This window comes from Sceloporus undulatus, chromosome 4 (genome assembly GCF_019175285.1).
Source record: "Sceloporus undulatus isolate JIND9_A2432 ecotype Alabama chromosome 4, SceUnd_v1.1, whole genome shotgun sequence".
NCBI classification, from domain to species: Eukaryota; Metazoa; Chordata; class Lepidosauria; order Squamata; family Phrynosomatidae; genus Sceloporus; species Sceloporus undulatus.
The window spans coordinates 60,780,548-60,808,481 of NC_056525.1; the positions used below are offsets into that span (position 1 = coordinate 60,780,548).

The 27,934-nt window shown below is 43.5% G+C and overlaps 1 protein-coding gene and 1 long non-coding RNA gene across 6 annotated transcripts in view; one reads left to right on the forward strand and one right to left on the reverse strand.

The window, feature by feature from the left end:
* PLEKHA6 (pleckstrin homology domain containing A6) overlaps positions 1-27,934 on the forward strand; it is a 284,203-nt gene that overhangs the window by 250,062 nt on the left and 6,207 nt on the right. For all 5 annotated transcript variants that reach the window (XM_042463589.1, XM_042463585.1, XM_042463586.1 and 2 more), the window contains 8 exons: positions 210-359; positions 3,438-3,567; positions 5,853-5,962; positions 7,986-8,171; positions 13,097-13,261; positions 14,511-14,644; positions 16,609-16,751; positions 20,475-20,595. In XM_042463589.1, the coding sequence (XP_042319523.1) occupies positions 210-359; positions 3,438-3,567; positions 5,853-5,962; positions 7,986-8,171; positions 13,097-13,261; positions 14,511-14,644; positions 16,609-16,751; positions 20,475-20,587 (1,131 nt within the window). In that variant the 3' untranslated portion in view covers positions 20,588-20,595. The remainder of the gene's footprint in view (positions 1-209; positions 360-3,437; positions 3,568-5,852; positions 5,963-7,985; positions 8,172-13,096; positions 13,262-14,510; positions 14,645-16,608; positions 16,752-20,474; positions 20,596-27,934) is intronic.
* The window catches only part of LOC121928635, a 50,210-nt gene that overhangs the window by 9,695 nt on the left and 12,581 nt on the right, over positions 1-27,934 (reverse strand). The gene's annotated exons all lie outside the window — the stretch shown is intronic.

Below are 27,934 nucleotides of genomic sequence, written 5' to 3' on the forward strand. Positions count from 1 at the left end.
CTGGTGTGGCTTCACATTGGGTTTCCCAGTAAGGAAAAGGACTGGTTATATGACATTTGGCCTATTGGGGTACGCAGTTACAGCTGCCCTGTCCTGGATTGTACACCTGTCTCTGTTTGGTCTGTGTCTCACTAATTCTCTTTTCCTTCCCATTCTCACAGTTTCTCTGCTCTTACTCCTAACACTTCTTGGCTTCCTCTCCACTCCAGGAGACTGGTCCACCTCGACCTCCCCTCCCCAAATCATATGTGCCCTTGGAATCTCCTCCGACTGTCCCTCCGCTCCCTGTTGAAAGCCGCCTCTGGCCGTATCCTAACTCCCCCTCCTGGCAGCAAAGCAGCGAGGCGAAGAGGGGACAGGTATCAAAATGGAGTCTGAGAGCTAAAGGCATGCTCTGTCCTTTGCCATATTCAGTAGGAATTTGGGAAGGGATATGGAGCCAATTGGTTAACAAGACATTTGTCCCAGCTGACCTGTGCTCCCTTAACCCCTTTCTTGATGATAACGGCAGCTTCATACATGATATTTTTCCTAAATGTGGATTATATCCCAATATGAAGAATATCATCTGCCAAAAAAAACCCTCAAAAGGATTGGGGACAATTGCCTTTCGGAGACTGTAATACACTACATTCCCTGAATGGCTAGCTGTGATCTATGTTACTTGTGGATAAAGGTAGAAGGTAGGAACAAAGCATGGATAAATTCCTTTTTTATTTTTTTTTTGGACTACAATTCCCAGGATTCTCCAGCCAACATGGTCAGTTAGCACACTAGCTGGGAGATTCTGGTAGTCCAAAATAACTTTGAATAACTTTTAGCACTGTTTTTTTAAGCTTAAAATTGATGGATTGTGTCTCTCAGAGGCTTCTGGGAGAAGCAATTCCTCTGTAATAGAGGTTGCAGGGCCACCCCACCCTTTTTAAGAAGAAAAAAACATTTCCCACCTAAAATCTGAACTAGCCTACAGACCACCTCAAGGTTTGGTTTGGTTTGGCTTCACATTTTTGGCCACCTGTACAGTCCCCAGCAGGGTACTAAAACAGAAAATTGACCCCTGGAACCATCACAGTTGCCCACCCTGGTATGTACTTACTCCATGTTTGCATTAAGTAACGACATTTGGGTGTTTTTTTTAAAAAAAAAACAATGTAAAAGCTACTGAATCTGCTTCAGCAGAGGCAACAGTAGAGCAAAATTCTGATCATAAGGAAGCAATGCCTCTCTCAAACTACTTTCAACTCTCTTAAAAGCAAGAGTCCAGTCCTACATTGCAATTCTGTGGCCACATTCAGAAATCACACTGAACCATAGTTTAGTGTGACAAGAACAATTTGCATCAAGACACATGTGCTTCTCTATGCGATCCTCCAGCATGGCCACTACAAGGAGTTCAGAAACCTTTGCTTCTGATTTCTGTTAACTGTTATTTACTGTTGTACCATAATCCTGAGGTGTGCTTAATTTTAAGTATGCTTTCATGTCAACTAGCTTCATAACCCATGATTTGAAATTAGTTTGTTTCTACCAGGCCATATTTAAGATTAACTATAGTATGTTGGGTTACAATTTTTCATGATGGCCAAATCTTGCCTGCATTTTTACTGTTGGTCAATATTTTTATACTTTCATTGGCCCTCTTTCCAGTGGAAGAATAGCACGCAAACCATGCCTATTAGCAAAGATATCTTGAAAATGTTCAGTAAGAATAACTTTCATCTTATTTTATAACATAACCCATAAGATTTCAAAGCTCTGCCAGAGTGAATTTGAATTATACCTGGTAGAGGCACCTGTAGTCCTCTAGAGAGGGATGTGCTACAACTCCCATAATCTGTGACTTTTGGCCATGCTGGTGAGAGTTGCAGTCCAACAACATCTCAAGGATGCTGGTTCCCCATACCTGATCTACATTAAGTCCCACAAAGGTAGCTGAAATGCTTTAAAGTTGTGGGGTTGATTTATCAGGTCAAAACTGAGAAGAGATATTGCTTATTAGGATCTCATAAGAGCTGTTTTGCAACCATTATAGGCCAATTGCAATGGGAATTGGAAAAGATAAACCCCTTTTCCTGTTGTCGCTTTTAAGACTGCCCTTCCATTCTTTTTCTATAGGCTTTGCATTTGAGAACCATGAGACAACCATGAAGATTGCGGGATTCAGGGTTAGGCCTTCAAAATGCAGAGGAAGCAAATTCAAAGGAAGGAAGGGGCAGACTTGCTGAATAGCAAATTACCTGATTTTTCACTCCAGATGTTTTTACCATAACAATATGTGTAGCAACTCAAACTTTTTTTTTATGAACAGAATATTTTTGAAATCTTTGAGTTTTTTAGTTCTTTCATGAGATGATATGGAAGGAATTACATGTATGTAAAAATTACAAGACTGACAGATTGTTTGATGCAAGTGGCTAAATGGTTGCAACCTCTCCGGCCCATTCTGCCAATCCATTCTGTGTCAACTGTCCCTGTGGCTTTTAGTTCTATTGCCCTTTTCCATTTTGTCATCCACTCCCTGTGATAATCATCTATGTTGCCTGCAAAGGCTGCCTGCAAAGTTGCAATTGAGATGAAACAGAACAAGAGGGGCTTGGGCAGGATTTGTGTGTGTGTGTGGGGGGGGGGGGGGGACTAAAAGAAGAGGGAACTTCTCCATAGACCAACCATAGACCATAGACCTTGTCAGGTTGTTTATTTTTTGATCAAGAGCACAATGAAATTCCAAAGCTGTTTCACGTTTCCATCTGCAAAAGTAGAGTGGCAATGGCAGATGATAATAATAATAATGATAATAAATAAATAAATAAATAAATAAATAATTTTATTTATATCTCCCCTTCTCCCTTTGGATCGAAGGGATTTCATTCCTCAATGTATGCATCCAGCCCACAATTTCTAAATCCTATGACCTATTCAAAACTTGTTTTTTAACTTAAGAAAACCCAATGGAATCTCCCCCCCCCCCCCAATAAACATAAAAAGAGCTTAGATTTGGGCTGGTTAAAAAAAGACTCTTGAATGCTGAGCGCATGTTAAGCACTATTATTCTGCTTTTAAGATAGGAATAATAAAAATTCTATTAATCCTTGCCTCCAAATGCCAGTGCTTAGAATATAACATGAGCTACCTCATCTTCAGTTTGCTTCTTTATAATATGAATCAAAGAGAAATTCACCCACACTGTTTTCTGCAACTGACTGGGTTTTGATTATGGGGCAAGTGTCATTTTTAATGAAGCAGGCAAAGCCTGCACAGTTGTTTCTTCTTGTTACTGTTTCTTTTCTCTGTTTCTCTGTGGGCATTTCTGTTCACTTTTGGCATGTTTGTTTGTGACTCAAATCTATGTAGTTATAGAAAAGGGCAGCTGTATGGAGGCAGGATCTCTCCTCAACTACATCCACACTTCCTCACTGGAAATGTAATTGTCCCCACAGTCCAAATCCAGCTATGAACAGAGCAAGAAGGACCATCATCGGACATCAGCTTCACATTCTCCAGCAGAAACTGGTCTCTTGCAGACAAGGCAAGACCAAGATGCTGATAAGCAAGTGGCTCTCAATAAAGGTACCTGCAAACAGCATTTATTTGGGGAGCAGACCTGGTTTGTGTGACTGGGTTTTGTTTTTTATTCTTTTGTACTTCTAGGCCACAACTTGGTGCCTTGCAATATTCCTAGTGAGCATAAGGTCTTTATCACACTGGGGGAAAGCTGGGATTAAAAAGCCATTTTTTCGGCAAGGTTGCGAGATTGTGGCAAAGATTTTCTGACACATGTAAGAGAGGACTTATCCCGGGAAGAAACAGGAATGTGCAAGCAACAAACCATTCACAAGGAAGTTCTTTTTAGTACCAGCTTTTTAATACCAGCTTTTCCTGGTTTTCCCCCCAGTGTGATAAAGATGTTAGCTGCACTGGAAGAAAATTGTGGGAGTTACATTAAATCTTTGTGGTCACAATGACCTACTGTTCCTTTTCGGCTCTGTTATTTGATGTTTTTACATTGTGTTGTTATTGCACTATGCTTTTATTTATGTGGCTGCTGAGCTGCCTTAGATGCCACTATATACAATTCAGGGCTTGGATATATTACTTTTCCAACTTAAGATGCAATTGTATATAAATATTTTTATTGCTCTTTTATTTGCCATCAAATATGGCTTTAACTTACAGCAACCTTGTGGTGCAAGATCTAAAAGACCCATGGTCATCAACAAGCCCGCTCACAAGGTTCTTCTCCCACTACAATAGCATTGTTTGTAAAATAGATATTCAGTCAGGACTACTGTCTTTCCTTTCATACTTTTGGAACCTTTCCTGGATTACAGGGTTGGTTTGCGCTAAAAACTTATCACATACAGTATTTGGGATGGCACACCCACTACCTCATCCATGACATTATCCCCATCCCTTTTCCTTGTTTAGCAAACATGTATACACACTCAAAAATATAAATGAAAACAATCTTACATTTTAAAATGTCTTTTTTTTCCCCTGACCCGGGGGGGGGGGGGGAGACGCTTCCTGATCCAGATAGACCAGACTGTAGCTTCAGAATTCAGAAATCTCTACCAGATAAAAGCCAGAAGCTATTGAACTGTCCCAATGCTGGTTTTCATCTGCCACCAATTAGTTAAGTCTGAAACTAGAGTCTAGTCTAGTCTATTCCGAATATGTTAATAAAATAATAAACATATATTTTTAAAAAAATAAAAAACTGTAAGAATCTTTTCTGTCTACATTTTCAGGTGTGTGTGTGTGTGAGAGAGAGTGAGAGACAGAGAGAATGGGAGTGAGAGAGACAACAGAATGGGATTGGAAAGGGAGGCAGGAGGGTAGTGAGCAAAGTTTTTGTAGGGAGTGATCATTTGGAAAAAAAAAAAATTTCCTAAATAGAATACAAGGTTTAAATATTTCTCAGTTACTTTGTCAATTGAAAGGAAATCAAATTGAAATCTCCACCCCTTCTGCTTTTTCCCTCATCACTGGATGTGGACTGATGTTTCCTCATCCAAAGCATACCTCCTGACTATACCCTAGCCACCTTAAATAGGCAAAAGTGCAATTGAACTTTCACACAGGAAATTGTTTCTCAGCAGAAGTGGGAAAGGAGGTTATTAACACATTTTTTGTGATAATAAAAAGAAACACTTTCAAAACTTTCAAAACGGTTTCCCATGGGAAAACAACAGAAGGGCAATAATGTTCTGCAGTAAGACTGAGGCATTAGCACAGTGATGGCGAACCTCTGGCACACGTGCCAGAGGTGGCACTCAGAGCCCTGTCTGTGGGCACACATGCTGTAGCCCTAGCACAAAGTTTGCCAGAGTTTCTTACTAGAAAGCCAGAGGGACGTGGCACTTTGCAATAAATAAGTGGGGTCTGGGTTGGAGTTTGGGCACTCGGTCTGTAAAAGGTTCACCATCACTGCATTAGCAAGACTAATGTATCACTGATGCTATAACGTCATGGTGTGATAAACTCCACATCTTGCAAACTAAGGGCCATGGTTTCCTTGACTGACTCAATCCATCTGTGAGTTGATCTTCCTTTCATTTTCCTTTTTCTTCTATATATATCTTAGTGAAATAATCCTATTTTTCATCACAGCTTTGGTTATTGCTATTTGGTCTTGCTATTCCACTCATCAACTAGCTGAAAACCTTCTAATTTGTATATATGCAAAAGTTTTTTTTTTTTTTTTGAGAAAATCATTACTGCTTGCAGAGAAGGTGTAAGTAAAGATCTGTCAAAAATAAGGTAATGCTTGCCTATCTGTATTGTCAGTGTGAAAAACTCACTTTTTTGCCTTGCTGTCGGAATTTATTTTTCTGTCCTCTGCATTCTTCCAGTTGGCATTGTTCCCCCAAGGACCAAGTCACCCATGGATGATGACACCATACCGACATCAGGTGTGGTGAGAAGGAGTGCCAGTACCCTATCTAATGGGCTGAATTCTCGTGTAAGGCTAAGTGTTATTTATTTGTTTATTTATTTATTTACAGTATTTATAACCTGCCCTTCAGCCCTAAAGACTCTCAGAGCGGCTTACAATTATTATTTTTAATTAGACAGTTCCCTGCCCTCAGGCTTACAATCTGGAAAGACACGACATAAAAGGAGAAGGGAATGGTGGTGAGGAAGGGATCACATCCAGCAGTTCTTCTCTCCCTCTTGAGGCCTGGACCAAAGCAGATGGACCGGAGGGAGGGCTCTGCTTCTTAATCTAGGACAGGCCCGATGGAGCTGGGCCAGCATCTCTCCTTCCATGGCTGGATGGCACCAGATGAACTGGAGGGAAGGCTCTGCTTCTTATTTATTTATGTATTTCTAAAAATTATAAGTCACTCTGCCTCAAAGCTTGGAGTGTTAGCTTTGAAAATTAATTAATTGCTGTTGAGCTGCACCAAGTGACACCCTAAGGGGGTGACACCACTATTCTCCAAAGATCTGCCTTTTGGCAGAAACGGACTGTGGTTTTCAACTGTGACCATTTAAAATGCTTGAGCTCAGTGGAAGAGATGGGGTGAGTGGGGTGAAGTTCAGTGTATGGAGAAAGGCAAGTTCTTGGGTTTTTTGGGTTTTTTAAAAAATTAAATGTAATTTATTAAGAATTTTGTTTCTTTTTTTAAAAAATTTAAAAACATCACATCTCACCAAATTTCCACTTTAACCACATATGATATTGTAATTTAAAGGTATAATTTTAATGTTGCTAGTTGTTTATATCACTACTGTCATTACATTCATTGATATATGAGAATTACAATTTGTGAGTAACATTAATACAAAACAAATTACTAAGGATTCTGTATAGTGTAGTTTGGGAGGAGGTTGATGAGGGAGGTGACACCATGAGTTACTGCACTGTGTGACATCAACCCTGGTGATGCCACTGCTGTTGAATATTAGAATGCAGGAGATTAATTCATTTGTTTTTGAAATGAACTTTTGGATTTACAGACTATGGAATGGGATTAGTCTCTGTTGACCATTTCGGACACACTTGTGGCTGGCTTCTTTAAAAGTGCTCTTTTGTGCCATTTTGAATTGGCCTTCTTTAAACTGGAACTTTTCCCAGATGGACTACAAAGCCCATCATATGATTGTTGACTGGGGTATGTCGTATGATAAATTTCCTTTAGTCATAATCCTTCTCCTTCCTTAATGCAAAGAAAGATATCTCTGATATTGAGAGAACCACCCTACCTCCTAAGGAATTCCAATGACTAAAAATACCTGATTCCTTTAAATGTAGGCATAACTGCAACTTTAATCAGGCAATTTATGGAGTTCAGACAGGGAGGAGCTAGTGAATTTTAAAAAAATTAACATTGTTCCATACTCCTTTCTAAAGTGAACTGTTTTAATGGAAAGTTACAATATTCTCAAATCCATATGTAGCAAACCTAAAACTACATTAACACAATAATACAGAGGACTAAAAGAACTGTGGGAGTAAAGAACTCTTTTTGTCAGTGAAAGGACACAGCCAGAAAATAATAGGCAGTATATATTATAATATTAAATGCATACCTTCCAACTGTCCTAGTTGGCAGAGACTCTCCTGATTAATCCTCTGTGGTTTTCAGCTATTTTTAAAATAGCCCGTTTTTCTGTTCCCCTCCCACTTTTCCCTTTTGTCTTCACCTTGCAATCATGACTGCAAACTAGTTTAAAGTGCAAAGCAATTTGCATTCAATTAACTTAGCAAAGAGAGAGGAGCAGCGGGAAGAGGAAAGAAGAGAAGGGTATAGAATCTTGACCTTTCCAGTAGACTCAGGCAAAAGCAAACTGCTGCAGCTTCTCCTAGCTTGTGTGTTCCTACTCACTGATAACTTTTGCCACCCTTGCCACACTTTGATGTTGCCTGGCCATATGTGTCCTATTTTTCATCTATGAGATGCTGGAGAGTATCCAAATATTGTATTAAACCAGTCCTTTTGATCAACATGGCTATGTATTCTTTTCCTTCACCCCTCCAGGACAGACCAAAGAGTGCAGTATTTTCAAATGAGGTGAAGGCAAAGATGAGCGTTGAGGAGCAAATTGATCGCATGAAGCGTCACCAGAGTGGTTCTATGAAAGAGAAGAGAAGAAGCTTGCAGCTTCCAGCAAATCAGCAGCAGACAGAGAGTCCTGTTTCTAAAGCTCCTGCCTCTTACAAAGTGGTAATGTATCTCTATATCAAACAATATTGGTTTCGTGGCTTTGGTATGCATGTCCTAAAGTAGGGGTAGGAAATCCTCTAGATGTTGCTGGACTCCATTTCCATGTATTCCTCACTATTAGTTAAGCTGGCTAGAGCTGTGGGGGATGCAGTCCAACAATTTGGAAGGCTAGGATTCCCATTCATGTCCTAAGACTACTCAGACATGCACTTCAATGCCTACTTTAATGCTAAATGCTTTCTGGGATCTACCTGAGCAATGATGACTCAAGCAGCTTTTCAGAGAGGAAGTTATGTAGTTCTTGAAGGTGTAGAATATGTCCAAATGGAGGCTATGGTTTAATGAGAGAAATCAGCAACTTCTTTTTTCTGGAAGAAATGAATGAGAGGTTTCATTGGGTTTTATAAACAGCAGCTGAAATGATGAACCTGTTTCTTTGGTGCCACTCCATATTTCATTTTTAAAGCTCACATTGGTGATCGCTGTATCACCCCTGATGAAGAAAATATCACTATACACAGCTAACTAGCATGTCAGGAGGAAAGCTAGGCTTAATTTTTTCTCTCTGACACAATTTGTGTAGGAAGGTTTTAACTGAAGAATTTTCATTGAAGCCCCCATCTGCTAGAGTGCAGCCACAGTTTTATCACTTCATTTGCTGTGTATTAGAACAAGGCCACAGAGTGCATCCTCCTCCCGAATGCATTATTTCTCCTTTGGCACTGCAGTTTTACTTGTGTGCCTTCAAGTTGTCTCCAACTTATGGCAACCCTAAGGTGAGCCTATCACTGGGTTTTTTGGCAAGTTTCTTCAAAGGGAGTTTGCCATTGCTATCCTCTGAGCCTGAGAAGATATGACTCATCCAAGGTCACCCAGTGGGTTTCCATAGCTGAGCATGGATTCAAATCCTAGTCTCCAGAGTTGTAGTCCAATGCTCAAACCATAAACAAGAAGCAGCAAGCTTATATTATACTAAAAACCAACAGAAGGGGGACAACAATAGTTGTAAGTTAACAATGAAATGATCTGACAGAGACGTGTCTATTTATCAAAAAGTATCCATATGTATTATCCACATGGTTTTACATCCCAATCATTAGAGTAATCATATTTACATATGTGGTACTATAATATAACTCTCTGGTTGTATTTGGTAATAAACATCCATATATTCAACTGCAGCAACCCAGTCTCCTCAGTTCCTTTGGGAAATATTTATCCTTGGTGCTTGCAGCAACAGAGCATGAAGATATGATGAGTAGTCTTCCCAGGTAGGACGGCTACCTCCGGAGTACTTTTAGGGCTGTTTCGACCTTAGTTGGTCTTCATCAGAAATCTTCATGGTTCATTGTCAGACTACCATTACAAATATAACATAATTCTGGGCATACAAAGTAACAAAAATTAGTACAACCATTAGCAAAAGTAATAATTAGCATGATAGTATATAATATCAGAATGACCAAAATTAGCTTACCCACGTCTCCAAACTGTTAAGCTTGACTGATAAGCAGCAAAATTGGCAAAATGCTCAGTGAGTTTACACAGAAAGTGTGTGTGGAAATATACTAAGCCTCTACAATAGGCTTCAGGTGCTGAATCAAGACATATGGTTCCTTAAAGGTATATACAAGGATACTGTAGTCCTACAAGTCCCACAAAATAAGCCTGAAAAAGTGGCTGAATGTACTTAAACCTGGTGTTGTTAATATCTAACAAATGGCATATGTAGAAAATAACAATAAGTATTTGGTCAATTGTCCATACATTTTCACATCAATAACAATGTCCCACATACATTTTAGATTATATTCTGGTCCTCCAAACCCCTATGTCTCAACTGGCATTGATTGATTACACCTTTACCCTTGTATATATTTCAATTACAACAACCTTACAAGAATGAACTCAAATCTAAGCGTTCATTTAACCCCTTGGGTGTGTGAGATGCTAACTTGTAAATCCAAAAAGACTCTCTTTGTAGGAGTTTAGTTTGTCTATTGTCACTGTAAAATATACCAAATTTCACTTGCTCTATTACAAAAAAATTTAAGGACTCTGGGGAATGATGTGATTGTGAAAAATGTGTAACTAATGTAGTGTCCAGACTTTTGTTCCGAATGGTACTTTTATGCTCGGAAATTCTAGTTTTTAATGGTCTGGTAGTTTGACCTACATATATTTTCTGACATGGGCAAACAATCACATAGATGACATTCACAGGATTACAATTAGTAAAGGATTTCAACTCAAAGCATTCTTTAGTTATAGGATGGGTAAAGGATTTTATGTTCAAAGATAAACTACAACAACTACAATGACCACATTTATAATGTCCTCTAACATGAACTATCTCTTGAGTGTGTACTTGGAAATCTGTATGTACTAAAGAGTCTTTGAGATTTCTAGTTCTCCTGAAAGCTATAATGGGTGCCTGAGAACAGCCTGGAATGTTCTGTACAATATGCCAGTGTTTTCGTATGATATATTTAATCCGCTGTGCAGCATGATTAAAGGTAAAGGAGCCTATAATCCTGTTGTTCGTACTTCTGTTTGAGGGAAGGAATAACGTGGAGCGATCCTTCAAGGTAGCTCTGTTTCTAGCATCTTTTACTATGTGTGAAGGAAAAGCTCTATCTTTTAATTCTAACTGGTATTGGTCAGCTGCCATTTCATAGTGGACATTTGATGATGAATTCCTTTTCAATCTTAGGAATTGGGAGTATGGTAAGTTTTTTTTCAATTGATGAGGATGACAACTAGTGAAATGTAGCATCGAATTGCGGTCCGTTTTCTTATGGAAATTACGAAATCCAATCTTGTGATTTTGAATATAGACCTCTACGTCCAAAAAAGAAATACATTGAATGTCAAACTTGCAAGAGAATTTAATGTGCTGACTCACTGAATTAATCCAAGTAAAGAAAGATTCTACCTTTGATTTGTCTGAAAATACAATGAAAATGTCATCAATATACCTTCCATAATATTGAAAACACTCATAAAAAGGATTATTGTCAGGATTGGTAATGCATATTGATTCCAAATTGGCCATATACAGGTTGGTAATGCTTGGAGCTGCTGGGCTACCCATAGCTACCCCTTTAACTTGCAGAAAAAATTGTCTGTTAAATTTAAAGTAGTTTTTTTCTAGGATGACATCCAAAATATCTAACAAAAATGTATAAGAGGTTTTTTTGTCATATTGGAGTGTAAAAATTGTTCTATTATGTTTCTAGCTTCCCCATGAGGAATCAAGGTATATAAGGAATTCACATCCAAAGTGACCAGACAACCAAGGGGATTGACCTCTGTGTTCTCTAAATTTTGTATGAAATGACGGGTATCTTTGATATATGAGGGTACTTTAACTACCATAGGGGCCAAAAAAGAGTCCAAATATTGTGATAGGGGTTCCAAAAGGGATCCTGACCCAGAAATGATGGGTCTACCTGGTGGAGGGAAACCTTCCTTATGAATTTTAGGTAACACATAAAAAATGGGAATACGAGGATGTTCTTGTGTTAAGAATGAAGCTACAGAAGAGTCTATGTATCCCAGAATTTCTGCTTCTTGTACCAAAATCCTAATCACAAACTTAATGGAGTTAGTAGGGTCTTTATCTAAAGCTTGATAACTACTATTGTCCGAGAGTTGTCGGAGTACCTCTTGTAAATAATCCTTTCTATCTAGGAGTACTATAGCTCCTCCTCTGTCAACTGGTTTAATTATAATCTCCTGCTTGGAAGCTAAATTTTGTAAGGTGCGATGTTCCTAATAATTCAAGTTGTGCCATGGTTTCCTTAAAGAGACCTCTAATTTCTCAACATCTCTTAATACTACTTCTTCAAAGGTGGCTATATTGTGATTTACTCCAGGAGGAATAAATTTGGAGGGACGTTTAAAAGAATATTGCAAATTATGGGAAGATTCACCGAAAAAGGAACGTAATTTAAGTTGTCTTACTAGTTTAAAGATGTCTATCCTAGTTTGAAAGGAATTGTAGTTTGGGGTAGGGACAAATGAAAGGCCTCTGTTCAATAAAGAGTGTTCCTAACATATTGTTTTTTGAGCCCTTCAAAATCCTGCCAGTTGCTACGGTACTGTGTAGCTTCATGTTTCTGATGAAGACCAACTAAGGTCGAAACGGCCCTAAAAGTACTCCGGAGGTAGCCGTCCTACCTGGGAAGACTACTCATCATATCTTCATGCTCTGTTGCTGCAAGCACCAAGGATAAATATTTCCCAAAGGAACTGAGGAGACTGGGTTGCTGCAGTTGAATATATGGATGTTGATTACCAAATACAACCAGAGAGTTATATTATAGTACCACATATGTAAATATGATTACTCTAATGATTGGGATGTAAAACCATGTGGATAATACATATGGGTACTTTTTGATAAATAGACACGTCTCTGTCAGATCATTTCATTGTTAACTTACAACTATTGTTGTCCCCCTTCTGTTGGTTTTCAATGCTCAAACCATGACATACTGGTACTGCAGTATGCCACTGAAATCCAACATAAACCAACCTGCATTTCTGGTTTAAAAGAAGACACATGGAATAGAGACTACCTTATTTTAAAACAGAATGATGCCCATGGGGGACATTGGGCAATATATTCTCCTTTAAATAACAAAGCCCACTTCCATGTGCATTGCTTTCTGCTTAGAACAATTAAAATTGTTTTTTTGGTGGGGGGGGTCAACGGGAGCTTTGGGAAGCACAAATGCATTAAGAGGTTGCACAGCAACGAATGGATTGGTTTTTGTTCTCTCCTACCATAAAGTGCAACAGATGAGGATGGTATGGAGATGAAATGCTGGGTGTGAAATAAACAAAGAAATCTGGACAGGTTCTAGAGGGAGGGTTCTCCACTGCTCCCACAGTTTGACTCTGAAGTGGTATGGTTCTAGGTGCGCAGACATCGCAGCATCCATGAAGTGGACATATCAGATCTGGAGGCAGCATTACGCTCTGAAGACTCTAGCAAGATGTATGAGACCCCTCGGGAGGAAATTGCTCGCCTGCGCAAAATGGAGCTTGAGCCAGAGCATTATGATGTGGACATTAGCAAGGAGGTGAGGTCACATGTTTATTTGCATTGCAGTCTACCCAGAACAGGATTTTCTTCATTCCCAGGCATTTACAGTGAGGTATAGCTATCTGTTATGATAGTCAAAGAATCACCAGTGTGGCTGGAACAACACATATAGGGTGTGGGCCCTGACTAATAAAAATCTGGGGGAAGAAGAATGAAACCCAAGCCCAGAATCCTGTTGCAGCATTGTGCTGGCAGGTTTGTTTGTTTGTTTGTTGTCTGCCTCACTTGAAGGCAGGGAACAACAACAGATCAACAATGAACAACATCAATTATAAAGCATTAATTAAAACATGCAACAGTTTAAAAGGACAAATAAGACATATACAGTTTAAAACAGTCCACATTTAAAATTCAGCATCTAAATTCACAATTTAAAAATTGTTTGGATAAGCCTCCTCCAGGTTATGGTGACAGGACCCCTTTATGCAAACAGCTCTCCATTCACTTGTAGCTAAATGTGCCAATCCAGCATGCTGGCACAACTCTGCCCCCCCCAACCCAGTAGCCACCAAACAGCTACCAGTACAACCACTGGAATAGCCCCAAATAGCCACCAAAATATTACATTGAATGTCACCACTTCTTAAGTAATGTGCTGGAGATTTATTAAATAAAGAACAAGATCTCATCCCAGACTTTGTCTTCATCACAAGATACCAAGATTGAAAACAATTAAATTAAGAATTTAGATATGTTTTGTGTACAAACTGATCAAGAACATGTATTAACAATGAATAACATTATGACCAAGGATTGAGAGAAAGGTTAGAAACATTGGTTGTATATTGATATACAGTGGTGCCTCGGGTTACGAAATTAATTCGTTCCGCGGCCGCTTTCGTAACCCGAAAAGCCTTCGTAAGCCGAATTGCCATAGGCGCTAATGGGGAAAAGCCGCGTTTCGTGCAAAAAAGCCGAAAAAAGCACCAAAAATTTTCTTCGTATCCCGAAAAAACATTCGTAACCCGGAACAATGATTTCCTATGGGATTTTTTCGTATCCCGAAAATTTCGTAACCTGGGTATTTCGTATCCCGAGGTACCACTGTATGTCATCTTTTAATTCATCCAAATGTTTTAAAATTCATTCATATACCACCCAGAAAAGTTGGGTTACTGGGTGATTTAAATGTATAATCTATCAATGTATCTAAGTAAAATCCACTTAAAGGCATTCACTTTCACTGTCGCCTTTTGAACTCATAGCTTGTCTCATCTGTTCTTTAGCTGTCCACCCCAGAAAAAGTCCTAATTCCAGAAAGATACATTGAATTGGAACCTGATACACCACTGAGTCCAGAGGAGATGAAGGAGAAACAGAAGAAAGTGGAAAGGATAAAAACACTAATTGCCAAATCCAGGTGTGATGCACACCCTCTTTTCCTATCTTTGTGCATTTTTGTCTTCCTTTGTAACATCTGGTCAGTGATCATTAATCCACATCCAATTTGAGATTTTGGAAATTCATAAACCTGACTGTCAAGTAACATGCCTACTTTTATTACTGGTTATTAAGCTACCAAAAGCTCCTGGTTAGTGTTAAGGGAATTGCCAGTCATTCTCTCACCTCCTTTAGCATCTGAAAGCATGAAACCAACATTAGCAGATTCAGTGTGCTCTCAAAGCTTTTTATCATGCAAACATCCTGCTTCATTCACAGAATTTTACAGAAAAACAACTTCTCACCATTTCTTTTACCTTTTTTTGTTATTGGAAAAAAATATTGCCGAGGAAAAGAGAACAGCATCTGAGGAAGTAAACCTGGTAAAGCCAGTTTCTAGCCTGCTTGAACACGTAGTATTTAGACACCACTCGTCCTGGAGCTGGCTCTAGAGACTTTCCCAGAACACTTCTCTTTTTTTCCACCCCAAACAGGAGCAGATTTTTTCTGCTCCTATTTGGGATGGAAACTGGCTGGATTGGGACCACATGTCTGTTTGCTGTGACCCCAATCCATCCTAAATGGGGCGGCTCCAAGCCACCCTGATTGTAGAGGCCCTGTTTTTAACCTCTACAAAAGCTTATGCTACAACTTCCTTTGCAGAGTTAATCTCAAAGGTGCTACAAGATCCCTTTGCATACTGAGATTCCAGATAAATATGGTATATATCTAAAAAAAAAGAGTGATACATATTTTGAATTTTTGCACTAAAAGCCCTTCCTGTTTCTTGCCTGTAGCACTTGATCTTGACTAGCACAAGGAATCCCAACCAAGATAAGGACAACCACATACAAAAATATAGCACTGTGTCTTTTAAAAATAACAACATAAAAATGTAAAGTCGAAGGCTTTCATGGCCGGCATCCACAGTTTTTTGTGGGTTTTTCGGGCTATGTGGCTATGTTCCAGAAGAGTTTCTTCCTGACGTTTCGCCAGCATCTGGCTGGCATCTTTGGAGAATGTTTGCCTGGAAAGGACTTGGCTATATATATTGTGTGACCTGGGAAGGCAGGAATGATTTGCATGTATATTGTTTGTTGCTAATGGCAGTCCTCAGGGTGTGAGGGTCTGCACAAGAGGATTAATGTCTGCTTGATTAGTGCTCATTGTTTGCTGGGAAACCCCTGGCCCTGGGAGAGTTCTCATTTGCATTTGTTGAGTCTTTGTCTTGATAAAGACTCAACAAATGCAAATGAGAACTCTCCCAGCAAACAATAAGCACTATCAAGCAGACATTAATCCTCTTGTGCAGACCCTCACATCCTGAGGCCTGCCATTAGCAACCAACAATATACATGCAAATCACTCCTGCCTTTCCAGGTCACACAATATATATATAGCCAAGTCCTTTCCAGGCAAACATTCTCTGAAGATGCCAGCCACAGATGCTGGCAAAATGTCAGGAAGAAACTCTGCTAGAACATGGCCACATAGCCCGAAAAACCCACAAAAAACACCAAAAAAATATTTTTCTGTACATGTACCTTTTCAGCTGACTGGATTTTACATTTCCAAACTTATCTGAAAAGTTGCTTCTCTTGTTTTATACATAAGATTTCGAAACAATTTTGGAAGCATTTTTGAGGTTGAAAATTTTGTTTAGGTATATCCCACATTTGGTTGGGAGGCTGTGAAAAAATTTCAGGATTTTTTTAAAACAAACAATGCCCTTTTGGAAAGAAATAGTCTTTCCAGTTTGCCTTCACCTGTTCCCCATCATGCCAAGTAATAGACCAATGTTTAATGGATAGCATCTCATTTCATGCATTCCCTCCATTTATACTTCTCCCCTTCTGTTGAATGTTGTGACTGCCCTCTGGTTGAGAAATGTTCTGGGATAGTCAGTTACTGCTAGAAGTTAACTTCAAGCATCTTCTCTTGCAGCATGCAGAATGTGGTCCCACTCAATGAGGGGGAAGTGGATGTGTCCCAGGACCCTGAGACTCAGCTACAAGAGCAGGAGAAACGAATAGAAATCTCCTGTGCCTTGGCTGCAGAAGCTTCCCGCCGAGGTCGCATGCTCTCTGGTAAGGTGCAAACTCAGGCAGTGCTGCAAGAAAGGTTAGGCAATGGAGTCCATGCAGTCCCAAAGGAGGGAACTTCAGTTCCCATCAGTGAGTTTTCTGGCCATCATTTGTTCTGCATTTTAGTGTGAGATGTTTCAGTCAGGAAAATGAGTTAGAGACAGTTAAATGATTCCCTTGTACAAGCAAGGTACGTGTTGCAGAACTTAGAGAGTTTTGACAGCTGGTTGGGGTGAATTTGTGACACTTTTAAATTTTAATGATATAAAGGCCAGAGAATTGTCTTGCAGAGCCAAAGCATGCTGCTGTGTTGCTTTGGGTTTACGCTGGTGCCAAAGTGTCATGGGGGACATGTGTGCATTACTTTTGCCAAGTGCCAAATAAATTAATTGGTCTGAGCCGTCAAATTCTGCAGCGCTGGGTATTATTTTGAACTTTGCTATCTTCTCCTATAATTTGTAGGCCTTAAGGAGCTGTCAGACAGTTGGCAACCTCCCTTATATCTGCTTGTAATGTGTAGCAATAACATTTCAAGAGAATTTAATATACCTAAGAGCAACTGATCTTTTGGCTTCTGTATGTTTTGACTTCACCTCCCAGCAACTCCTGGCAGCATATCTAATGATCAGATACAATGGCAGCTGTACTTAAAAATATCTGGAGGGCAAAAGCTCTCTGCAGTTGTCACATATGCTATATAATGTTTTATCAATTTGTTTTTATTTTATTTTAATAAGACTCCTTTTTCCAAAATGCTTCTTTTCAGTAGTCCAATTTTTGAGCCAGAAGTACCAGTCAGATCAAAAGGATGCCACACATTTGAAGAGATAGGGAATGGTAGAGTATATTTTTAGTAGTGAAACCAAAGCTGAAGGCCTAAGGAGATTCATGCCAGCTACTACTATATGCATTGGCTCTCATTGTGGATGGATGCAGGGTCTATTAGCTTGGCAACATTGTTCTCAAGAGCAGAGAGCCAGCTTCCCATTTCTCATACGTCTTTTGCATCCACTGCTGCAATCATGTCTTCCATAGGAAGCAAAAAAGACCTTGTGGGTTTATGTGGCATGAAGGATTATCTCTTCAAGTGCAATTATGGAACTGGACGTATTAAATGTAGTCTTTTCCAAGCTGACACTGTCCAGATGTTTTGGACTGCAGCTCCCATAAAAATAAAAATAAAAAAAATAAAATAATTGTTTTATTTCTATCCTGCTTTTTGCCAGGCAATCAAAGAGGCGTACAACAAGTTAAATTACATCCATATATACATAATGTCCCCCTTAAAACAAGATGAAACAGTATAAGATTAAAAACTACATACTAAAACCCGAACAATCCAAATAATAAACATGATCATGGGCAGAGTTCAATAGATGGAAGTCTTATTCGTGGCTGAGTATTTTATTTCGGGAAGGCCTGCCGAAAGAGATCCATCTTAATGGCTTTTTTTAAAGCTTTCTAGATTGGTAATTTGACAGATATTGTCCGGCAGGCCATTCCATAAATTGGGAGCAGCTGCAGAAAATGTCCTCTGGGAGGTCGCCGTCAACCTTGTCTTTAAGGGCTGAAGTAAATTCTCCCAGAGGACCTGAGTGTACAGATTGTATGGAAGCAGGTGATCCCTTAGATTGGGCCCAACCCATGTAGGGTTTTAAAGGTGATAACCAACACCTTGTACTGTGCCCGGACACTAATAGGCAGCCAGTGGAGTGACTTCAATATTGGTATTATATGGTCACTCCTTACTGTTCCTGTGACCAACTTGGCTGCCGTATTTTGTACCAACTGGAGTTTCCGGACTAGGCACAAGGGTAGCCCCATGTAAAGCACATTGCAAAAATTAAGTCTTGAGGTTACCAGCGCATGTACTACAGTTTCAAGGTCAACCCGTTCCAGTAAAGGGTGCAGCTGGCGTATCAGCCGAAGCTGATAACAGGCGCTCTTGACCGTCGCATTCACCTGATTCTTCATCTGAAGCGACGGGTCAAGAAGCACCCCCAGACTGCGAACACAGTCCTTCTAGGAGAGCGTGAGCCCCTCTAGGACTGGAGGTTGCAGCCCAATACCTGGTTTGGTGGCTCATACTGTAAGTACTTCCATTTTGTCTGGATTCAACTTGAGCTTGTTTTCCCTCATCCAATCTATTACTGCCTGAAGACACTGGTTGAGGGGAGAGATGCCATCTGTCATTGTCGCTGATGACCAAGACATGAAGAAATATATTTGGATGTCATCAGCATACTGATAACACCCAGCCCCATATCCATGGATGATTTCTCCCAGTGGCTTCATATAGATGTTAAATAGCATCGGGGCAGGATGGCGCCTTGAGGGACACCACAATTAAGCTCTGTTTTTGAAGAGCAACTGTCCCTGAGCAACACCCTCTGGAACCTGCCCAAGAGGAAGGAACAGAACCACTGCAAAGCAGTGCCTCCAATTCCTAACTCACCACTTGGTTATGCTGATTGAGGTTGATAACATTTCTTGTCCAAGTCCCTAAGAAGGTCCAAGGTGGAGAAGATTGGTCTAATGCATCCATGGGAAGTTTCATTGACTTCCATTAGAAGACTACAAGAGTTTGCAGATATTGTTTTATTAAACCCGTTTTCCTCTTATTCTGCCTCTTAGTTCAGTAAGGGAAACATCTTTCCTCTAATATAATATTTTGGATTAGTCCTGTCTGCAAATCTCTCTGCTATGTTTAGGGCCAGGCCAAGACATACTACAGCCCAAGATGGAACAACAAATTGTGCCTCCCAGTAGCCTGAGTCAAAATGCATCATGTCCAAGGCACTTGCAACAGAAAACCTCACATTTTTGTGGGAGACAAAATACAACAGTGATGCATGAAACAACTAAAACAGCTATTTCTTGCCCTTTCTAGAAAATCAGTTGTTTGAGGTTGTTACCTAACTCAAACCAATGACCAGACTGGCCCCAGTTAAACCTGAAATACACCCTGTTTTTGCCACTTTACTGTGGGAGCTATTACTGTGGGAAGCCAGACTACAAGTCCAATGGCAACTGGGGCAGTAAGCTCCTGAAAATAGCTAATGGGAATGATTGTTCTATGTTTTTGGATCCTGGCATTTGAACACTGATCCAGGATATGGTAAAACATTACCCCATCTGTAGTTTTTGCTCTCTAGCTAGTTCCTTCTGAATGATCTGTTACTGTTCCTGCTGAAATCTACTGCAAAAGCTGCTCTTTAATTACTGTCCCTGCCTTGTAGTCAGGCCTGTGCAAGAGGTTTGAGCAGAGGATTATTATTCAAGCCACGTTTGGTCTTTGAAACTGTGATGAATAGCTGCACAAATGAGGGTTGCTCTGAAGATGTTGCAGTCCCCATGAATATTAATGATGAATGCTATTTTCTAAAGAGGGACTAAGCACACAGTAATCTAGTCTTCCTTTCATTACATGGCAAGAGATGGTCTACAAAGTCTGTCTACCTAAAGGGCCAAAGCTATGCTGCTCTCCTTCCTGCATTGCACCATGATTTTCCATGCAGAGTTTCAGTGGGACTTGCAAGAGCATGATGCAGAGGAGCCATTTTGTCCTGCTCTGTGATTTCTGATCACGCTTCTTTCCCTCTTCTAACCTCTGTTGGCTTGATAAAATTAGTTTTCCTTGCTTCTCTTTTTGTCCCTTTTTTCTTCTTCCTTTCTGGCTGAAGCATTGTATATTCTTCAGGCCTTGTCTCCATTTCTTGTTTCCAGCTCAATGTGCCACCCCGAGCCCTCCCACTTCCCCAGCCTCCCTGACTCCACCGACCAAGTCCCTCTCGTCTGACTCATCCCAGGGCGCCGACAGCCATTTTATGCGTGTCTGAGCCATAAAGTAAGCACATTTTCTATTATACTTCATCTCACTCTCTGTAAACCTCAGCCTCTTGGAGAAAAGGAGTGGTAAGCTTCTTTTTCAAGAGTTTCCTCTCTTCACCAATCCATCCATCCATTGATATTCACTAAGCTAACACCTTCTTCTTTGCCTCATAAGCACAGCCATTCTTCCACAGAGTAAGTTCAAGATGCTTCAACAGTGAATCAATGTGCCAGAGAGTCCCTGGGGCAATATGGTTTCAGTCAGTGGTGATTCACCTATGCCATTTCATACCAACTGAGAAAGAGGCTTCCTAAAATGTGTCTATTGTCATGACTTAGATCGGGGTGGGCATGTGTCAGGAGTCAGTTGGTCTTTTTAGGCCCCTCCGGGATGCACCAGCATACAGAGTGAAGACTGGAATTGACAACTAGAACTCATTTCTGAAGCACTTTAGGTGGATTTTGTTGGTGTTTCACCCACTCCCAATAAATAGCATTTACAGGCCAAAATAGGGCCTCAAAGTCTATTTTCAGCTCCCTAGAATTTATATTTAGCTGACCTTTTTCAACTGAACATTGCCTAGGGTGAGAGTGAATACCCCACGAGGGCTGCAGATGACCCACACAATGCACAATTCTCACCCCTGGCTTAGTGTGTGGCTTATGAACAAAGCAACCCCTCTTTCATATCTTATCTCCACTATCTCTAGATAGCCTGAGCCTACAGTGGTGTTATGGTTGCCCGGTTGGGTACAGGATGGGTCTCTTGTAACTTGAAGACTGAGAAGTGGAACAAGATACCAAACAACTCTGTGAAACCATGTAATTCCTTTACCGTTCAACCTCAGACTTTTAGCAGTAGCTGGTTTTTGCCTTCCAAATGAAGAGGGAGGGAGGAGGAAGCAGAGAAGTGCCAAGCTCTGTTCATGTTCCGCAACTCCACACATCCTTTGTACCTGACAGTCTGAGGTTGAAAAGGAAGGGAAGATAGGTACACCAGCCCAGTTTCACAGAGATTCAAGGTACTTTGTCCTCCATCTCAGTTTTTTTTAAATGGTTTACAATCTGTCAACCCTATGTTGTGTCCATTTTTTCCTTCCCTTTCTTTTTTAATTAAAAGCAAGTTTTGCGGGTGGGAGTTTAAAATATAAAGGGTGAGATACTTAGCTTTTTCCCTTTTTGTCCTTCCATTCAAAATCATCAAGCTAATTTTCTCACGTCCTGCAGAACAATGTAGGTATCTCATATCTTTCTCTTTGCGCATAGAAAAGAAGTCTTGAGACCATTTTGAGCTAGCACAGAATCCAAAGAAGAAAGGGTTAAGCAGTCCCTTCCTAAATATTTAATTTTTCTTCTTCGTGGTCTCTGCGAATCATACAAATGGGTTTCACTGCGCCTGCGCAGTGCTGTTCAGAAACTTCTGGAATCACTGGGCAAAGTTTACTTTGCAACATATAGAAACTTTTTGGCGGTAACTCCGCCCATCCGTTATAAGGCCCCTGCCTTCCCGCTCTTTCCCCAGTTCCTTTTTTCCGCCACATTAGCTGCTGTTGGAACTTCGCTTGTCGCTCTGTCTGATCAGAATCACTAGCTATTTGACTTCGGACCGTTCTTGACCATTCTATTTGCTGACCTCCCTATTGTACTTCGACCTCAGACTGTCTGACTTCGCTCTTGCATTCTCCTTTGGCTTCATCGATCTGGAAAGATGTCCCCTCCCTTCAAAAAGTGCGACGTGTGTGGGGGCAAACTCTCGGTTCAAGACCCGCATTCGTCGTGCTTGCTTTGCTTGGGCAAGGACCACGACATGAAGGCTTGCCAGTTGTGTAGGTCCATGACGTCCCAAGCGAGGAAGAATCAGGAGTCCCACTTGACCTCGGCTATCGCACAGGGTAAGGTTCATGGTGAGGGTTCCCGTCCGGCTTCCGCCCCTTCTCCAGCGACTGTACCCTTGGCCTCCAAGCCCCGGGAGAGCCCTGCGAGTGCCGTTTCTGCACCCCCGGCGACTACTGCACCTTCTCATGTGGCCCGCGGCCCAGACAGGTCCAGCGCCACCAGCAAGGCTCCTCAAGTGGCCAGCGGCCCTGACAGGTCCAGTGCCACCAACAAGCCCTCAAAGCACCCCCACAAGACTTCGGGGACCGAGGGTTCGACAGCTGCAGCCTCCCCGGCTCTAACAGCGTCTCTCTCCGGATCCGCCTCTGGCATCGGTACCGACCGTGATCCTTCCATCTCTTCTCACAAGTCCAAACCGGCTAAGAAGAAAGACAAAGAGGCTAAGGAAAAGGATGATCGTGCTCCAACCGCTGGCACATCAAAATCCAGCTCTCCTTCCAAGCCTAAGTCCTCCAAGTCCGGAACTCCTGTGATTGTGGACCTGGAGGACAACCCGTTCTTTCCCCCGGAGACACCAAGGGCTCCTAAGAGAAAGGCCAAGGCCACAGAGTCGGCATCATCGGCCCCAAAGCAGAAGAGACCGCGGTAAGAGTCTTCCAAAGGAGCCTCTACCTCCAAGGGTGCTTCTAAGCCTACCGACCATCGCTCGGGTTCTAAGCACCACTCTCCGACCGCACAGCCGGCGGCTCAGCCCCGGATGGAGGCCCATGAACAGCCCTCATCAGGGAGAATTGAGGCTAGTTCAGCCCAGAGTCCTCCATGATTTACCACCGCTCCCCTTGGAGATTCTGGGGATGAAGGCTCGCTGTCGGGAGGATGTCGCTCCCCGACTCCGGTCTCATGTCCGCCAGCCCTGCGGTCTTCGGGTGTTGAGCCAGAAGATCCTGAGGTCTTCTATGACTCCGAGGCTGACCGGTACTACATGGAGGTCCCTCGGGATATGGCGCTGCGTAGATTTGAGGACAAACGTCATCGCCAGATCCCTAAGGGCAAGGCCTCGGTACCGACTCCCAAGCCTTTAGATTCAGGAACAATCAAGGCTGCAGCGACCCGCCTGGACCCGAGGGCTCGTCCTTCAACAACCTCTCATGACCAGCCCAGGATAGATGATTTCACTATCCAGTCGGACACTGAATCGGACCTGGTGCAGGTATTGTCCCCAGCTTCCCAGTCCGATGATGAGCTCTCGCTTCAGGATTCTCCACAAGACATGCATCATCCAGAGCCAGCCTCCCCTACGGATGACCTGAGGACCTTTAGCGAGCATATCATCAAGATGTCCAGGGCCCTGGACATTGAGTTGGCTTACCCTGAGGAGACAGCCCGGGACCCGGTAGAACGCCGTGTGCATGGCCGGATCCCAACCCCACCATCCATCCCTCTCCTGCCATCGCTAGAGACCATCATCAAGAGATCTTGGGAGATTCCTGCTTCCCTGGTCGGGACCTCACGCAAGATAGAGTCACTCTACCGTGTCTCCCCTGCAAGCTGTCCCTGGCTGTCGACGCACCCTAAACAAAACTCTGCTATTGTGGAGGGTGCCCAGATTGCCTCTACCCACAAACAGGCGACCTCTCCTGTAGACCGTGAGGCCCGCAAAATTGATGGACTAGCCAAGAAGGCATACTCTGCAGCCTCGCTTGCCGTCAAGTCCATTAACTACATGGCCTGTATGGGAGTGTACGTCCAGGCCCTTATGGAAGGTGTCTCTCCCTTGGTTCCAGACATCCCAGACGACACGCAGAGGAAGCTCGTCGAGATTCGAGATGAGACACACTCTATCGGTGGCTGGCTCATCACGGTGTCCCGAAACATGGCCGACTGTGTAGGGAGGGCCATGTCAGCGTCGATGGCGCTCCGTCGACATGCCTGGCTGCGCGGCACGGACCTCACCCCAGGAGTCAAGGCGGCCATTGAAGAGATGCCCTTGGACGACTCGGGTCTCTTCAATACGGACACTGATGACTGTTTAAACCGCAAGTTTAAAATGAAGGCTGCGGCCAAGAAACACGGCATGTCTTCCTCCGTGTTGACACCGTTCCGGAAGAAACAGCGTCCATGGCGCCTCAAGGTCAGTCCTTCCGACCTTATGGCCAGGAGCGCCAATATCAACACCAGGGTTCCCAACGTTCCAGGTACCCTTCCCAATCGTCCTCCTCTTCTGGCAGGCGAGGCGGCCCTCCCCGGTACCGAAAGCCCCGTAGACAGGACACTGAGCAGTCCAAGAAAAGATCTTGAAATGTCCCTGCGCGCTTCATCCCAGCTCCCTTCTTTCTGAACATTCTCCAGCCCTTCTCTAACATCTGGGCTTCCATCACGACGGACTCATGGGCGCTTGACATCGTCCGTAGGGGTTATGCCCTTGAGTTCCAGGAGCTCCCTCCAACCGGAGCCTTCATGTCCACTCACCCCTCGGACACCCTTCTCGACGAAGTGCGCACCTTGTTAGACAAGGGGGCAATTTCCCCCTTACTGCCCGATCAATACTCTAGGGCTTTTTTCTCCAGGTACTTTACCGTACTGAAGGCTGATGGGGGCATCAGACCTATCTTGGACTTGAGGGACTTGAACTTGTTCCTTGAATATCGCCGGTTCCGGATGGTAACCTTGGCTTCTATTCTGCCACTTCTCCATCAGGGCCTGTGGTTCGCGACCGTCGACCTGAAGGACGCCTACTTCCACATCGGAATTCGGGAGTCCCACCGGAGATTCCTCGCCTTCGCCGTCGGCTCCACCGCCTACCACTACAACGTGCTCCCCTTCGGCCTTGCCATGGCTCCGATGGTCTTCACGAAGTGCATGGCACCAGTGGTAGCACACCTTCATCAAAAGGGCTACAGAGTCTTCCCTTACCCGGACGACTGGTTGTTTGTCGCCGACTCACAACAGGATCTCCAAGAGGCAGTCTCATTCGCCTTGCACCTTTTGGACTCCCTCAGACTGGTCATCAACGAGGAAAAGTCCCACTTCATCTCGACCAGACAGGTCAAGTTCATCGAAGCCATCCTCGACTCCGAAAGATGCTCCGCCTTTCTCCCTCGGGACCGTTTCCAGATGTTGGTGGCATCGCTGAGGCCTTGCATCTCTCACAGAAGAGTGAGGGCCAGGGACGTCCAAGTGGCTCTGGGCCACATGGCGTCAGCAACGTTCGTGACACCGTGGGCGAGACTGCACCTCCGACCACTGCAGTCCTGGTTCCTCTCAGTCTTCTCTCCGATGGAGGATCCTCTGGCCAACTGGCTCACGGTACCGAGACCGGTTGCCGCTTCACTGAAATAGTGGCTGGACAGCTGCAACGTCTGCATCGGGATGCCCTTCCAGCAACCTCAGCCTCAATTGACTTTGACAACCGATGCCTCTCTGGAGGGCTGGGGCGCCCACCTGCTCGACCTTGTGGTCAAGGACAAGTGTTCAGCCCAAGACAAGCTTCTCCACATCAACGCCTTGGAGATGCTCGCAGTCGAAAAGGCTTTGAGGGCATTCGAATCCGCTGTCGCAGGCAAGGTGGTCCTCCTGAGGACGGACAACACCACCGTGATGTATTACATCAACAAGCAAGGAGGCACCAGATCCAAGACCCTGCTAGAGATGACACTTCGCGTTTGGGACTGGTGCATTCAGAGACAGGTGCTCCTTCAGGCGATTCACCTTCCAGGAGAGGACAACGAGTTGGCGGACCGCCTAAGCAGATCCCCTTCGGTGTGCCACGAGTGGAGGCTCCATCCGGAGACGGTCAGCGACCTGTTCAATCGGTGGGGAACCCCCCAAGTCGACCTCTTTGCGACCAAATGGAACAGCCACTGTCCCCAGTTCTGCTCCAGGAGGTGAATGGACGGATCCCTCGGAGACGAGTTCGCCTTCCCCTGGTCGGGAGAGCTGCTCTACACCTTCCCTCCCTTCCCTCTCATCATCAGGGTGGTGTCCAAGATGACATCGGACCGTTCGGATGCGATCCTGATCACGCCGTGGTGGCCGAGACAGCCCTGGTTCGCATCCCTTCTCCACCTCTCCAGGAGATGCTTCCTCCGCCTTGACTTCCGTCCGGACCTGCTGTCGATCCAGGATGGCCGGATCCTGCACCCGGACATCGAGAGCCTGCCGCTGGTGGCCTGGAGAATCCAGCCCTAGCCTCACTGCCTGACGCGGTGAGGACGGTGATCCTGGCTGCGCAGAAGCCATCCACCCAGCGGTCCTATGCCCTGAAGTGGAGGAGGTTTAGCCTCTTCCTTGATCGAAAGGGCTTGTCTCCTGCTCAAGTTTCCACTCCAGTGGTGCTGGAGTTCTTGATGGCACTGTTGGATGAGGGGTTGTGCCTCACATCCATCAAGTGCTACCTCTCTGCCATTTGTTCCAGGTACCAGTTTGAGGGTAGGGCTTCCTTCTTTAGGGACCCCCTGGTGAAGGGGTTCCTGAAGGGATGTGCCAACCTGCACCCTCCTGTGTCAGTACCGGCCCCAGCTTGGAGCTTGGAGGCGGTGCTGGCCGCGCTCCAATCCAAGCCCTTTGAACCGATGACCACAGCGGACTTGAGACTACTGACTTGGAAAACCGCTTTTCTTGTGGCCATCACCTCTGCCCGCCATGCGGGCGAACTCTGTGCCTTGCGGAGGGACCAGCCCTTCCTGAGGTTTCACAAGGACAAAGTGGTCCTTCGGACAGACATTACTTTCTTGCCTAAGGTTGTGTCTGCGTTCCACGTGTGCCAGGACATTGTGTTGCCTACCCTCGCCTCCAATCCGACCTCGGATGCAGAGCGGAGCCTGCACTCTCTGGATGTCAGGAGAGCGCTGGCGTTTTACCTGGACAGAACTGCTGCCTCCAGTTGGTCCACAAGACTTTTCCAATGCTACTCGGAACCGAAGAAGGGGTTGCCCGTGTCTACGCAGAGGTTCTCCAAATGGGTGGCTGGTACCATCCACCTCTGCTATGAACTGCTGGGTAAACCTCTTCCTGGCAGGGTTCAGTCCCACTCCACGAGAGCAGTGTCCGCATCTTCTGCATTCCTGTCGGGCATTCCTTTGGAGGATGTCTGTAAGGCTGCTGTCTGGTCCCAGCCATTGACTTTTATAAAGCATTATAGGCTGGACACCAGAGCTATTTGAGACGCAGCTTTCAGGAGGGCTGTGTTGGTTTCAGGGTTGCATTGATTGTACTACTGTTGGTTTGTGCTTCAGCATTTATGTACATAATGCCACTGGTTTACATTCTGTTGAATGTTGATTTGCACAACTTAATGAGACTGGTCTTGCATGACCTTTATTCCTTTCTCAGTTTTTGCAATGTGATTGCTATGTGGGGTCTGTGCATGAACAAAAAAGACTGACTCTTTATAGTTCAAGGTGTTTATTTTTGTAATAAACATACCTGTGTTTCACTATAGCTTTGGTCTCAGGACACTCCCTCCGCCGCATACGTAAGCTTGTCAGTCTAAACCCATTTGTATGATTTGCAGAGACCAC